This window comes from Falco biarmicus, chromosome 2 (assembly GCF_023638135.1).
Source record: "Falco biarmicus isolate bFalBia1 chromosome 2, bFalBia1.pri, whole genome shotgun sequence".
NCBI classification, from domain to species: domain Eukaryota; kingdom Metazoa; phylum Chordata; class Aves; order Falconiformes; family Falconidae; genus Falco; species Falco biarmicus.
Window position 1 is genome coordinate 7,181,043 of NC_079289.1, and position 13,928 is coordinate 7,194,970.

At 42.2% G+C, this 13,928-nt stretch overlaps 1 protein-coding gene across 2 annotated transcripts; it reads left to right on the forward strand.

The window, feature by feature from the left end:
• Positions 1-1,451: 1,451 nt before the first annotated feature.
• Positions 1,452-13,686, forward strand: HIKESHI (heat shock protein nuclear import factor hikeshi). 2 transcript variants are annotated; one of them, XM_056328078.1, is made up of 6 exons: positions 1,468-1,588; positions 2,316-2,424; positions 2,681-2,918; positions 8,589-8,740; positions 11,012-11,130; positions 13,451-13,686. In XM_056328078.1, the coding sequence occupies exons 3-6, from the start codon at positions 2,768-2,770 to the stop codon at positions 13,503-13,505; spliced, it is 477 nt and encodes a 158-aa protein (XP_056184053.1). In that variant the 5' UTR covers positions 1,468-1,588; positions 2,316-2,424; positions 2,681-2,767; the 3' UTR covers positions 13,506-13,686. The 2 variants fall into 2 exon arrangements, with proteins under 2 accessions (XP_056184052.1, XP_056184053.1); XM_056328077.1 differs by lacking the exon at positions 2,316-2,424 and having other exon boundaries at positions 1,452-1,588.
• The last annotated feature ends 242 nt before the right edge of the window (positions 13,687-13,928 follow it).

The window sequence follows — 13,928 nt, forward strand, 5'->3', positions numbered from 1 at the left end:
TTCCACTGCCATGTGGCATGGAAGCTTAAAGTCTCCAATTGCTGTCATGACCTTTCCCTGGTTTTGAAAGAGTTGGAAGACGTTGAGAGGCATAAGCTGAAAGAAAGGGATGATGGCACAGCAACGAACGTCTTTGGGTGTGCCCTCGGAAAACTAGACTTGTTTGTGCCTCTGTGGTTAACCAGGCTTGTCAGATTATCTCACAGTTATCTCTAGAAGGTTTGGTGTAGCCTTGAAAATCTCACTGGTGGAAGCTACTAATGAAGTCAAGGAAGGTTGTGCTGATACAGGAGGAATTTTACCAGAGTGCTTAATTGTAAATGTTGCAACTAATGTATCCATGACGTTTCTGAGCTGTACAATGCTGCATTATCTAGTTTAGCTGCTAGTAGAATGCTGCATTGAGTAGTTTAGCTACTAGTAGATAAGAACCAATCCAAAACCAAGGCATGAGCCAAGAGTGCTGAAACAGGGCCAGAAGAAGAGAAGATCATGAAAAGGACAAGAGGAAGAGGAAGATGACGAAGAAGAGGATGAAGAAAGGATGAAGATGTCCCAAACAACCACCAGAAGACGAACCCATTAGGCCAGACGTGTAGTTAGCATGTAGATAAGTAGTTCTTGGCATTGTAATAAATATGCTAATAGTTTCTCAGAAACGTCATTGATATGTATAGATTGGCCATATAAAGACAGTGATCAAAGTCGTTATGCACATTGGGTGGAACTTTACCAGTGCCAAAAATAAAAAATGTCTGCTTTCTAAAACTCAAAAACAAGTATTAGAGTTTTGTCTCTGATTTTTCAGCATCAGTGAGTGCTGTGAGCACCAAGTGTAGTTTGATGGTAGGTACTCTTGACACAGCACTGAAGATCAGTTTACACAGTAAACGCACATGATGTGCCAAGTTCCTCTGTGTAAGCTTCCAGAACCTGACCTGTATCTGTGAGGGCAAATCAAGTTTCTTGGTAATGCAGCATCATATGCTGTTACAGCAGTCGTCTCTCAATATGCTTGGTGCGTGTTGGCATTTTTAATCAGGTAGGTTTTCTGATTAACTTTTCTATTTTTTTTTCTTTTATTTTTGAAGGCACATTTTATTTGTTCCTAAATACTTTGGCCAGTTTTATCTGGATTCAAACACTTTGGATCTAGCTTTTTACTTCCACTGCAAGACTATTAATTTCTACGTACTGCTGCTCCGTACTCGGGGACAATCAGAACTGGTTTAACCCGGAACCCAGCGGGGATCGCGGCGGCGGTGCGAAGCGCCCCCTGCCTTTCCCGCCCACGGCGCCCCCGCCTCAACGGCGCGGACTGCAGCTCCCGTCAGGCGCCGCGCGGCCCCGCGCAGCCCCGCTGGCGCGTGGACACGCGTTGCACCACGGGAGCTGTAGTCCGCCCGCGCCCCACCCTCCGCGGCGGCCGCGCGCCGGAAGTGACGGGCAGGTCCGCGGTGAGTGGGGCCGCGCTGGCTTCCGGGAGGCGGCGCTGATGGAGGCAGCGGAGCAGTGGCGGGGGTTCTGAGCCGGCGGAGGGGGTTCGGCGGCTGCCGCCATGTTCGGCTGCCTGGTGACGGGCAGGCTGGTGAGCGCGGGCGGGGCCCTCCACCCGCTCGGGGTTGGGGTGGGGCTGCCGCAGGGCCGCCCCGCGGGGCTCCCCCTTGCCCTCGCCGGGGCTGGCCCCAGGCCGAGGGACCTCGCCGTCCCCGGCACACCTGCCCGGCCTGCCGGCTGGCTGCGCCCCTCGCCCCCGGAGGGGACGTAGCGCCTCGCTGCCGGGAGGCTGTTGCCGTCCCCTCTGTTAATGGAGAGGCTCGGGCTCCTCAGAGACAAACAGGGAGCCTGGAAGAAGCTTTTTAAGGGTAGACTGTGCGTTGGCTGCAAGGATTTGGCATCTTCAGTACCTAAAGGGGCCTACGAGGAAGCTGGAGAAGGACGTTTTACAAGGGCATGTAGTAATCGGACAAGGGGGAATGGTTTTAAACTGAAGAGGGCGGGTTTAGATTAGCTATTAGGAAGAAATCCTTCACTGTGCGGGTGGCAAGGCGCTGGCCCAGGCTGCCCAGAGCAGCTGTGGGTGCCCCATCCCTGGCAGGGCTCAAGGCCAGGCTGGACGGGGCTGGGAGCAACCTGGGCTGGTGGAAGGTCCCTGCCCGTGGCAGGGAAGGTGGAACTAGATGATCTTTAATGTCCGTTCCAACCCAAACCATTTTATGATTCTGTCTCATGTAAAGAGACATCTTTTTTGCTCTGGCATTTAGCCATCCTTTTACTGCCTGTCTCAAGGTCTGTTGTATTTCCTATGTGAACAGGTTTCCATGATCCTGGGGTTGTGCCAGCCAGGTGGTCAACAGCCACTGCTTATAGACTTGGCAACCTTTTCTACACCCTATTTTCCTCCTACGCACGTGGGGAGTGAAGGTATTCTGATCCTGTAGTCCCGGGTGGGATATATGTTCAGTGCAGGTAGAACAAGACTGTTGTGCCTTTTAAGTAGTATTTTTTTGCAGTTGTTGCTCAGCTGTGTTTGACTTTTATCTGGCTGTTTGCTACTTAGGTTAGTATATTCCTCACTTTTTATTATGTTCTGCTGTAGGTGTATTTCTGTAAAAGGAAATTCACAGTTAGTCAAACATGAAAAACATAGTAATACTAATAAAGGTTTTGTTCTCTTTAGGTACAAGCAGCTCCCCAACAAGTGGCTGAGGACAAATTTGTATTTGATTTACCGGACTATGAAAACATCAACCATGTAGTGGTCTTCATGCTGGGAACTATACCATTTCCAGAAGGAATGGGAGGATCTGTCTATTTTTGTTATCCAGACCCGAGTGGGATGGCAGTGTGGCAGCTGCTGGGGTTTGTGACTAATGAAAAGCCAAGTGCCATCTTCAAAATTTCTGGTCTGAAATCTGGTAAGACTGGTCAAATGTAGCAGTTGGTGAAACAGATGTGTTCCTGCATGCATAAGGGGATAAATGTTTGAAGGTGGTTGCGAACGAAAAGCTACTTGAAAAGGCAGGCCACCATGTGTTTTTCATAATCCCGAGCAGATGTGGTACTGGAAGGAGTCTCAGTTTCATGGAAGTCTGTCTGTATGTTAATGTTCCTAGCGAAATTTTTCACTCATCTTCTCTTGTATAAGGTGTTGATCTGGAAATTCTTTTGAGCAGACTTGGCATGAGTTCCAGTGCTTCTGCATAGAGAACCAGAGGAAGAATGACTGTAACTTCCATAGCATGGTTTTTAGTTTTTTGTCTAGACGTGCCTGCAAGTGCTTGCTTTCAGCTTTCCCTGTTAAGTGATTGTGTTCTTTGTAGCACAGAGACAGGCTTTGTAATGAGTAAAGTCTGACGCAGTGATTTCAGACAGCTGGCAGCTTCCCGTCGGTCCCAGTTGCACTATGTAATTGCCCAGTAGAGGGTGTTGTCATTGGGAAGCAGGCTTCCAAATGTTTTCGTATTTCTGATACAGACTAAAGTCGCTTAGTCTTGAGTCATATAGTTAGAGAATGCCGGTGCTAGCTGCAGTAGGTGTGGGTGGGTTTTGCTAAATATACAGGGAGCTTGCCATGCGTGTTACAAAAATGAAGTGCCCCAATGGCACACCTTTGTCTTATTAAGGGGGACAGATATCAGTCAAGCAGCCTAAAGTGTTATGATGATAAAGTGATTAGGCTTCAGTGTAGTTTACAGCCTTAACTTGAATCTCTATTAAATAGAGCGTTGATGTTGCTGTGGTAAAGTGTTTTAGTTTGTAAGGTGGCATGCTTTCTTTTGAATCAGGCCTGGATGGCAGCATGACATGAGAGAAGGGCTCTTGGAGTGCAGAGCAAAATGAATTCTGATCGTATATGTTCCTCTGAAATTCAGGCTTTCTTCAGAAGAGAGAACAGCCATAGGAAGAGTTTGGCAGGGCGTGTTTTTGTATATTCCAAAGTTGCAGTGTTAGTGAAACAGTGAAGTGTATTGCCAGTTCTTTTGCCAGCTTTTGCTGTGTGTTTCTGGTGCTTGAAAGACTTACTGTATTTATATATACTTTCAGACAGCTTTGTAGGAAAACACATTTTCAGATGCTCTTTGCATGATTAGCCATAAGTTCCTAGTAAGGGCTGCTCTCAAGGAAGAATTCAGTGACATGGTTGATTGCATTTGCAATGCCATGAGGCAGTGCTGTGCTTGATATGAACAGCAGAGAGCTCTGCGATTCCCGTTATTATCTACAGCTGATCGCTGACTGTAGTGAGTGGAAGCTACACAGCCTTAGTTTCTGTGGCCGTAAACAGTTGTACAATGAAGACTATGAGGCTGTAGAAAGGGGACACCAGAGAGGGATTACAGAGAGCTGGAATATTGAGAGACATTACTTACTGTTGAAATCCTTGTCGAGAGGAACAAATTTGTGTCCCTGTTTGCCAGCTCCCTGTGAAGCTGTGATTGTAGCAGAGTTTCTTGCTGTGTGATGAGGAGGGTCAGCACGTTTATTATCTGAGGTGGCACAGTATTTTATGACACAGACTTCAGGAATGGTTAAAGATGTAGTTTGTAACTCTTAAGTTTACGTTTAGTGTCTGAAATGCCCTGGAACTGTACAGGTTTTGTGATGCAACTTGGCCACTTAGCACATTGTTGCAAGGACTGGTTGGTCTGTTAAATATCATGGGGGTGGAATATTAGGCTTCTGGACTGTGAGGCTCAAGTAAAATGGTGTTGTCTCAGGTTTTTTTTGTTTCTTTCCTTCTTCCTGTGTTGTGCTCACTTAGGAAAGCCAATGCAGGTGAACACTGCAGTGTTTCCAAGTGTGATACCAGAAGCTGTCCAAATAGATGAACTAAAGGGGGAATGGCTTTTGTGGAATACAGTCTTCAATGTGAAAGTGATTTGTGGAATAGAGACTAAATTATGAACCTGGACATTTTATTCCTTGACTACAGGTGTTATTTAAACTCTGGTAACCTTCCTTGAGTAGGAGATTTCCAGTTTGGGTCTCGAAGGTGACTCTCAGAAATGTCATAGTACCCTCTAAAAGATTCCTTTAGAGCTCCTCTATGAAAGTTTGCTGACTTGTATTTCTTAGTGATCTCAGTACAAACTTAATATATCTAAAATCAGGCTTTTCTGTTGTACCCCTTGCTAACTTCTAACCATTCTTAAAAACTGTGCTGGGAGGCTAGAAATGTAAGTACTTGTGTAGTTTGTGGGGGTTTTGTGGGGTTGTTTTGTTGGGTTTTTTTTTGTGGTGGTGATGTTTTTGGTTGTGGGGTTTTTTGACCCCTTGATTTAGCAAGTGAAGTCTTTCATCTGCTGATACTGATTATGGGTCTAGGGGTCAAAGCCCGAAATACCCAGCATTATTATATCTTTCTTTTTGAGGATTAACTATCAAGTAAAATGGTGACTGGCTTTGCAATAAGCATTAAATCTGAATTAATTTTTTTCTCTTCAGATGCAAATAAGACTATTAATTCAACCCCCGAACAACACTAGTAGTTAGATTTCATGATACAATGTGTGGTTGTGAGGCTTAGGGCTTTTCTGGTCATTTCCCCACCCCTCAATGGTATGACAGTCAATGTGTATTTTTCCAGGCTCTTACTCTTCCCACTTCTGAATTTTTCATTACAGGTGAAATGTTTAACACCTGTAGTCAAGGCAGAATAGAATATTTCTGGCTTTAACAGAGCTGAGTGGCTACTTAGGGCCAAGAGGAATGAAGTAGCAATATACCTTTGTGAAAGAGGCGAAGCTGATCACTTAAAATTATGCAATTTTTGCACTTGTGTAATGAACTGCTGCTGTAATAAATGTAGTAAGATCCCTTGGCGCCTTTTGGAGCTGCACTAGTAGTGCTAACTGTATTCATTCATTAAGGTCACCAGCATTCCTGATAGAATCATTGTGAACTGTATCGCTCACAAGGAATTGGGGTCAGTTCTCATGGTGTAACTGAAGAAGTCAGGTTTTTCGCTTGGGCTCCTGATGCCCTTGCAGAGCATGACTGCTCTTGGAAGGCAAGACAGGTTCTGCTGGTTTTTGCCACAAGTGTGTTTAGGTTGCTTTGGAAAATGTTGTGGGTAAAATGTTTTGCTGACCTTTGTCTTTAAAGCAGAAGTTACGCTGCAGGGAAGCAGCTTGGGCCTAGAGAATCAAGCTTTAGAAATGCCACTGGTGGCAGTTGTCACTGTTACTGGCTTGTCTGTACTTTCAAATCTGGAGAAGAAAATGGCTGGTAACACCTCAGTGAATGCAATTACATATTCTTCTCTGACTGCAGGTGGTGTTACTGATTTAGAGTAGATGAATTTCATGTGATTGCACATAAAGAAGGGGCTTAGAAATACTCCTTGCCTTGGAATGGTAAAGTTTTTTTATTTTTCAGTTGTGCTTGGAAGTGTGGTAGAAATAGAAAATGAAGCTTTAGGCTGGGATTTCACACCCTTACTGGAAGTATGTTGACAAGTGAAAGTTACAGGACAGCCTGTTCTACAGACTTTTTCTGCAGTGCAGCATGCAATGATGTATGTGATGCTGTTTTCCACTTAGTATACCCTCTCATACAATGTCTGCATTTGAGGCCTACACGTAGGTAAGGTTTTTGACATGACTGAGCTGAAAGGTAATGAGGGCTTACTATCTTGAATCAAGGGTTCAATGAAGGGAAGGAAAGAAGGGTGTGGAAAAAATAGTTTTCTTATTGCAGTTGCTCTGCTATGACATAGTATGTTGGAGAGTGTAGGGTCTGAATGTGAAAACCTGAGCTTTATTTCACTACTGATTTACATACTGTGTTCTTTCTGTTTGTAATACTAATTGCAAGAGCCAAGCATTGAAAATGTGGAGTGTGTTTCAGTTGGTGTAAGGATGGCAGAGGATACTTTTCTCTCACCCTTTTAGGCAGACAACTTTCCAAGAGAGTGGTTCCATGGGAGTGCATGCAAAGTGACAGAATGGATATATTTTATTATGTAGTTCATTAGTGTCTTTCTAAAGTAGTGATATATTCTGATGGAGCCTGTTGCTTGAGGATATTTTTATTGTAAATGTCAGCTTCTCAGGTGAGGATGTTCAAGCTCTATTGCTATTGGGATTTTTAATAATGAGCTTGCATGATATTTGGTTTCTAATAGCTTTTCTCTTTCTTTCTTAATACTTGATTAAATTTTACCTTTATCAAACAAGCATCTCTCTACAGTAAAGTCTGAGATCATACAGCAGTGGCATTTGTCAGAAGAGCTTCTGAATAGCACTTCAGGAGATGAACTCTTAGAATTGGCTTTGTGTTAAAGTAACATTTTAATAGTGAGTGCTTTACTCTTAAAAGTAGCACTATGTTGCAGCTGTAGGATCTGGAGTGAGGAGCAACACTTGGCTTCAGTTGAAAAGGGTGCTGGGTTTGTGGACGTGCTTTCTGTAGGGGTTGGGGGTTGGCTTCTTTGTGGCAGTGCCTTCGGTCGCTGTCTTGAGCCTCAGTTTAACTTCTCAAAACTTTGCTGGTTTTGCTTTCTTGAGGTTTTGACTGTGGAATAAAGTCAGATGGTGCTTTAGATTTCAATTAGCCTTCCTTGCAGCTCAAGATAGTCTTGACTGGTCTGTAGGGCAGCTCTTGATTAGCTTTGCTTTCTCCTGCTTGTCAGAGGCCAGAGAGCACTACTGAAACATCAGCTCTGTGTTAAGAGGGTACTCATCTATTGCTTTCGCTCAAACTTAGGTGGAGTGTTAGTATTTGTTTACTAATATATTGTGGTCTCCCACACCTTGTTCCTGCATTTTCCTTTACAGATGTCGACAAAGAGGACTGCATGATTTAAGTGACTCTAGGTGTTTGTCATTGTTTGCAGAGAACCTAGCTGAAGCTGGGACTGAAAGTACTGGTTAACACTCAGTTGAGAAAGGTCAGAAGTGATGGCAGAGGGCTGGGCTGATGCCTGTGTGAGAGGTATGCAGTTTGGGGTTCGGTTTCTGCCCGATTCATTGTGGTTTTTGTGGCTTTTGCAAAGTCAGAGGCCTTTCTGTTCCATAGCTATTTCTTTGACCTTTGCTGCTGTTGGTGGCTCTGAGCAGTTCAGATGAGACCTGGGGCTGCCCAGCCCTCTGCAGGGATAACTCTGAGTCAGAGTGGTCTTAAAGTAACTTTCTCTGGTTTTTAGAGCACAAACAGGTTCACGAGAACCTGGTTTTGAATGAGTGAATCAAACCAGCTGTGCAGCAGTGCTGCATGTTTCCTATTTAGCTGCAGTTGTTACTGTGTGAATTAAAGGCTTGGTTCCTGTAGAGAAAGGTTCCACCACCTTTTACTCACAGATTGTGTTTCCTGTTGAATCCATATACTTCATAGGGAGCTTTAAAATTACATTTTTCCTTCTTTTAGAAATTTCCTGAAGATCTGTGGTTTTTAAATGTACCTATTGCACTGTTTCCTCTGTTATGCTTGGCCATAGGTGTGCCTGTGCTTGGACTGCATGATTTTTCTGTATTTCTGTGACAGGAAGATCTCTAGAGTTGAGAAATACTTTCTACGGAAGAAACACAGTGATTCAAGTCTTTACATGTGTGCCAAATCTAACGTGCTGTTTCTGGTGCTTTCAGGGAAGGGAAGTCAGCATCCCTTTGGTGCCATGAACCTCCCTCAGACGCCAACGGTGGCCCAGATTGGAATCTCAGTGGAACTGCTGGAGAACCTGGCCCAGCAGACTCCCGTTGCAAATGCTGCTGTGTCATCAGTAGATTCATTCACAGAGGTTAGCTTGGACGTTCTATTTTCAGAAGTTCTCTGTACTAAGAAAGTCTTGCAAATTGAGCCTCTGAAGAATGACTTGGAAAAAAAAAAAGCTGCTATAGCAGCTATAGGTTATAGGATCATAACCAGCCTAATCATTGTCAAATCATTTGGCTGGATGCTTTGATATTTTTGTAAGTTAATTTTTCTTACACTGGAAAACCATGTCTCCTGTAAAGGATTGGATTTTGCATGCTTTGTGGAATCAGGTCAGTACTCACTTGTGTTGATGTCGATCTGCTGTAAAAATAATTACGATACTTCCTTACAGGAGCAGTATGGCTAAATGTGTGTAAGAGACGGTGGAACAGTGGATCTTTGATGATTTGTAGGTGGTGGAACTCAAGTGCGTAGACTTGAAGGGATGGTCAAAAATTACTCAAAAGTCAAGGCAGACACAGGAGTCGATGCAGGTGGATATCCAAGTGTACCACTGACCCTTGAGAAATCCTTCTGAGGTAGTTCTGCAGAACTACAGAATCGCCCTCTTCCACAGAAGGATATATTTTTTAATATTTTTTTTCCAGTTCTTTCTGTGTGGACCAGGCCTTGGGCTGCAACACTTGCCAATTTTTGCCCAGCCTGTCTGTTAGTTGGAACCTCTGGAAATCCTCAGCCAGCACTGGCAATTAGTCGGCCATCTAACAGCTGTTCAAGGCAAGCTAGATCATCATGGCAGGTCTTGATTTCCCTAGCACTGATGGCTCTGGCATTAATTTCAATATTTCAGCAGTTGGTGAGGCTTTTCTTGAAGCTTTTTTTTTTTTTCTTGTTCACTTTTCTTACAGACACTTGCTGAGGTAGATTGATAGTTTCATAGTCGAACAGTAATCCTGGTACTGTATCTGATGTCCTTTGGCAGTTTATACACGATAGCTCCAAATAGGTAAAGTCTCTTGGAGAAAGTTATCATGACTGGCAGTTGACCAACACCTGTTTTTGTATAGTATGGTTAATTGAGCTTTTCCGGGGTTGTTGGGGCAAATGACATCTAGAAATATTTCTGATTCCACCAATTTTTATTATAGAAGTAGTTAAGTCATGGGGTAATAATGTACTACGTGAGGTCATTTGCAAAGTGGCTGGTGGATTTTTCTGGCAATAGTATTTAAAGAAAAAAAACCCACACTGTGATCTCATAGCTTTTTTTACAAATGTTATTTCCAGTTAGGTATTTTTCTGTTAAAAAGAAAGTAGCATCTTAACTGAAATGGTATATTGCTTTCAAGAAATGCAGTTGAGCCAAAAGCTGAACTAATAGTTACTCCTATAGAGAAAACATATAAAGTCATAGTTGAAGGAAACCTTTGAGGGATTAGGTAGCAGAGGAAGGGAATATGCCTGGGAGCATGTTTGTAAATGACTAATGGCTTTTATTTTATACTTGGCATCATCTCTTTGGAACTGCTACATTATAGCAATAAAAGTATTTTTTGAAGGCAAAGTCATCTGTTGCTACTCTTGAGCTAAGGGATTGCTCTCCCACTACATTTTTAGTAAGTTTCATGAAGTTTTATGATTGTATATATGATTTTTAACATACATCATTATAATACAAAAAAGTTTTATGGAAGAGAAGTGGGACAGACCCGCAGAGTGCTGTGTGTGACTGAGGGTAGGCTCCTGGGTTCCGGGACATCAGTTCCTCCACTCCTTCTTTCAGAGCAGGTGGAGGGAAGCACAAGAGTACGTATTGCCCTAGTCTCTTTTCCTCCATCATTTCACTGTCTATGAAAAGAGTTTGTTCTCCCACCAAAACAATGCATACTTTTTTAAAAATAAAAATAATAGGAGAAATAAGGAGGTACCATGGACTTATGTATTTGTAGACTGGCTGGGAATGTCCTGCAACCTCATCCTCTGCACACAGGGCTTGCTGCTTGGCCTCTCTTTTGCTTTTTTACTTATTCCTGCAGTTTAAGAGCTTCCTATGCATATTTTTCTTGTTTTCCCCAGCAAGATCTTGTGGATGAAAATGGGCAGGGAGAGGGCAAGTGAAGATTCTGAAAATGATTTCTTGATGCTGGGTGGATCTGAGGGCAAGACCAAGAGCTAGGATATTTTGATCAATTTCAAACAGATATCCCTGGACTTCCTATATGCACTTCCCCATTGTGTTTTGGATGGCAATGCTACTTTTACTTCATATAGGAGTTGTATATCTGTTAAACTTTTGCACAAAAATGCAAACTAGAAAAAAAAAACTTACTTAAAAGATTTCTCTTTATTTCAGTTCACTCAGAAGATGTTGGACAACTTCTATAACTTTGCTTCCTCATTTGCTGTTACTCAGGCACAGATGACCCCAAATCCTTCTGAAGCTTTCATTCCTGCAAATGTAGTTCTGAAATGGTAATGGCAATGATCTCTAGAAACAAATGTTCTTTTTTCTAGGTATTAAACCAGCTGATTCCTAAGTATTGAACTACTGTCATGCTGTTCAGTGAGATGCTGCAAAAATGTTCAGAAGTTTGTTGTTTATCTCAAGTATAGAGAGGTTCTATCCACTGTGTTTATATTTATTTGTCAGCATCTTCATATCATTTTTTTATTAGAAAAGTGCTATGCAGCCTATGAAATTTTTTTGCTTCTAGAAATGTCGCTCTTGACATATGTGGATTGGCACTATGTTGCTGATTATGCAAATGCTCTGAAATCATGGGAAGACAGAACACACTGATACTTGTTAATTTGTGCTTCTTTGTTGTTCTTAGTCTCTTTCTAGACATAGTTCCAGCACAGTTACATTGCCTAACAATATGGGAGAGGTGGAGAAATAGTGTTCCTAGTTGACCTAGTTCTGTCACTGAGACCCTTGAGCAGAAGTTAAAAAGGCTCTGAGAGGTTTTTTTTTCCAGGGACTGATTTAAGAAATAACTGTCTGTGGGGATAGCCCATGTAGCCTGGAGGTAAGCTGAAATGCAGGCAGTCCTTTAGGATGTTTGAAAAACTCTTTACTACAGTTTATTAGTTTAACCCTCTTCAGCCTTTGATATTAACCTAACCCTTTTTTAAAACAGCATTTGGGGATCTCTGAATACAGTTTTATTGTTAGTGCGGATCTCCTGAACATGCAGGCAGTTAACATAAGCAATAGATTTTCTTTGGGAGTGTAACTTGATGCAGATCTCTTTTATTTAGAAGGTAACTCTACGCGCTCCATGAACATGTGAGGCTAAGGTCTCCGATGAGAGAGACCAAAGGGAAGACAGGCTAAAGAAGCAGGGTAGTGGCTTGTCATTGCCTGGATGGTGCTGATTTTGGTTTTGGCTGCTCTTTAAAACAGTATAGTGAAGTGAGGCATAACTTTAATGAACTGAACACATTTGTGTGCACAAATCTGTTGATGTAGTTACAGCCACAGAAAAACTGTTTTTTGGCTCTGTTCATATGTTTGTGAGTCATTATAATGTGTTTAATTACAGCTTGTAATATGTAGAGTATCTTAGGTTTCTGCAGTGGGCTGGCTGCAATGGAAATGCAGTTGTTTGACTCAAAAATTCATTCGTAAATAAACCTTTCTCTAATTTGAGTGGGTTTAAAACCCTTTAGAGTCTCTTCTCTCATTTGAGTTGTTAGTAACTATGAGATATAGGAGAACATTTTTTGTTTCATTAGCAGTAACTTTTGATACCTTACAGATTGGGTTTGTGGGGATTGAAAGGGTGTTTTAGGCTGTTGTAGCTCAAAGCCTGGGTTGTTGGGGGTTTTTTGGGGGTTTTTGGTGTTTTTTTAGAAAATCACAGAAATTGTATACTTCTCTATATCTTCACTATAGGTCAATAATGAATACTGGTGTTCAGGTTGTTTCTGGTTTGCTTGTTTCTGTGAGTATAGAAAGTGAAATTAGGACAGCATGTGTGCATACGTGTTTCTATTATGTCTTAGGGAATTATTTTTTGTCATTAGATTTTACTAAAACACTACTGTATATGAACAAACATGGAAGTCAGAATTATTTGGTAAGGGTGCTACTTTGTCTCAAGGTTTCTGTTAGAACTACAAGGCAAACCGATGCATAGCCTTGAGCACAGAATTGTCTGCAGGCCCCTCTTCCTTACCTGGGAGCAGGTTGCACATAGCCTGCGAGGAAGCAATACTGAAATGCTAGCTCGTGTCTGGTGCTGTGCATCCTAGATGGAGCAGCGCTGAAGGGGTAGTACAGGGACAGCTGAACTGCATTCAGAAGCAGTGGTGTCACCTTGTTTTTCCCAGTATTTACAGCGTATCCCTAAATGGCATGAAGTTTTCATGGTTTGGTTTTGTTGGGGTTCCTTCTGTGAGGTACCTGACCTGATTACTAGGATGACGGGCAGCATCAGACTCACACTTTTACCTGCCCAAACTTTAATTTCCTACCCCCAAAAATGTTTTGCACAAAATAGCAGCTTTTAATTGACTTTACAGTTTTACTAGGCTTGAATGAGCATCCTCTGGGATACCACTTTAATGAAATGTATATTGTTGAAATTCACAAGTCAGACTGTGAGTATTCTTGGTACGGAATCAGAAGGGAGGATTTTGGATTTACTCACTTCCTGTTGTGGACTAGATGTAATTTATTGTGTTCTTCACATAGACTGAACTACTTGTATAACTTTTTTAAGCAGTTTTATTCACAGCAGCTTTAATTTTTTGGTTGTGGGTTTGTTTTGTGGTTTTTTTTCCCTAGGTATGAGAACTTTCAGAGACGTCTGACACAGAACCCTCTCTTCTGGAAAACATAAGCTTAAATTGTGTTATTTGAAGTGCTTTCCAAACAGAGTTGCCTGAAAGATACAGCAAGTAACTCCATTGAAGAATTTCGAGGAGGGGTGAGGGGGAAAGAAACGATTAGTCTGAACAGACAAACTTGTAACTTTTATATTACTCTTGAAAATTATTTAAAATTAAAGTAAAAGAAAACTACTTGCCTGTGCGCTTTTTTTTTTTTAATTTAAGTACTTGGCTGCAACAAGAAGTCAATGTTCCACATGCATGCATAGAAATATTCTTTTGAAACTGCATTTGAAGTGGAGTAAACTACAAGATGAAAAATGGCAGCACTGTTTCATGCTTGTGTGACACTTCTGGGTGTTTAGTTGTAACCAAAATAAATGCAATTTTGCTGCTTTACCACATTCTGAAGGGTGTTCATCCTATTGAGAATC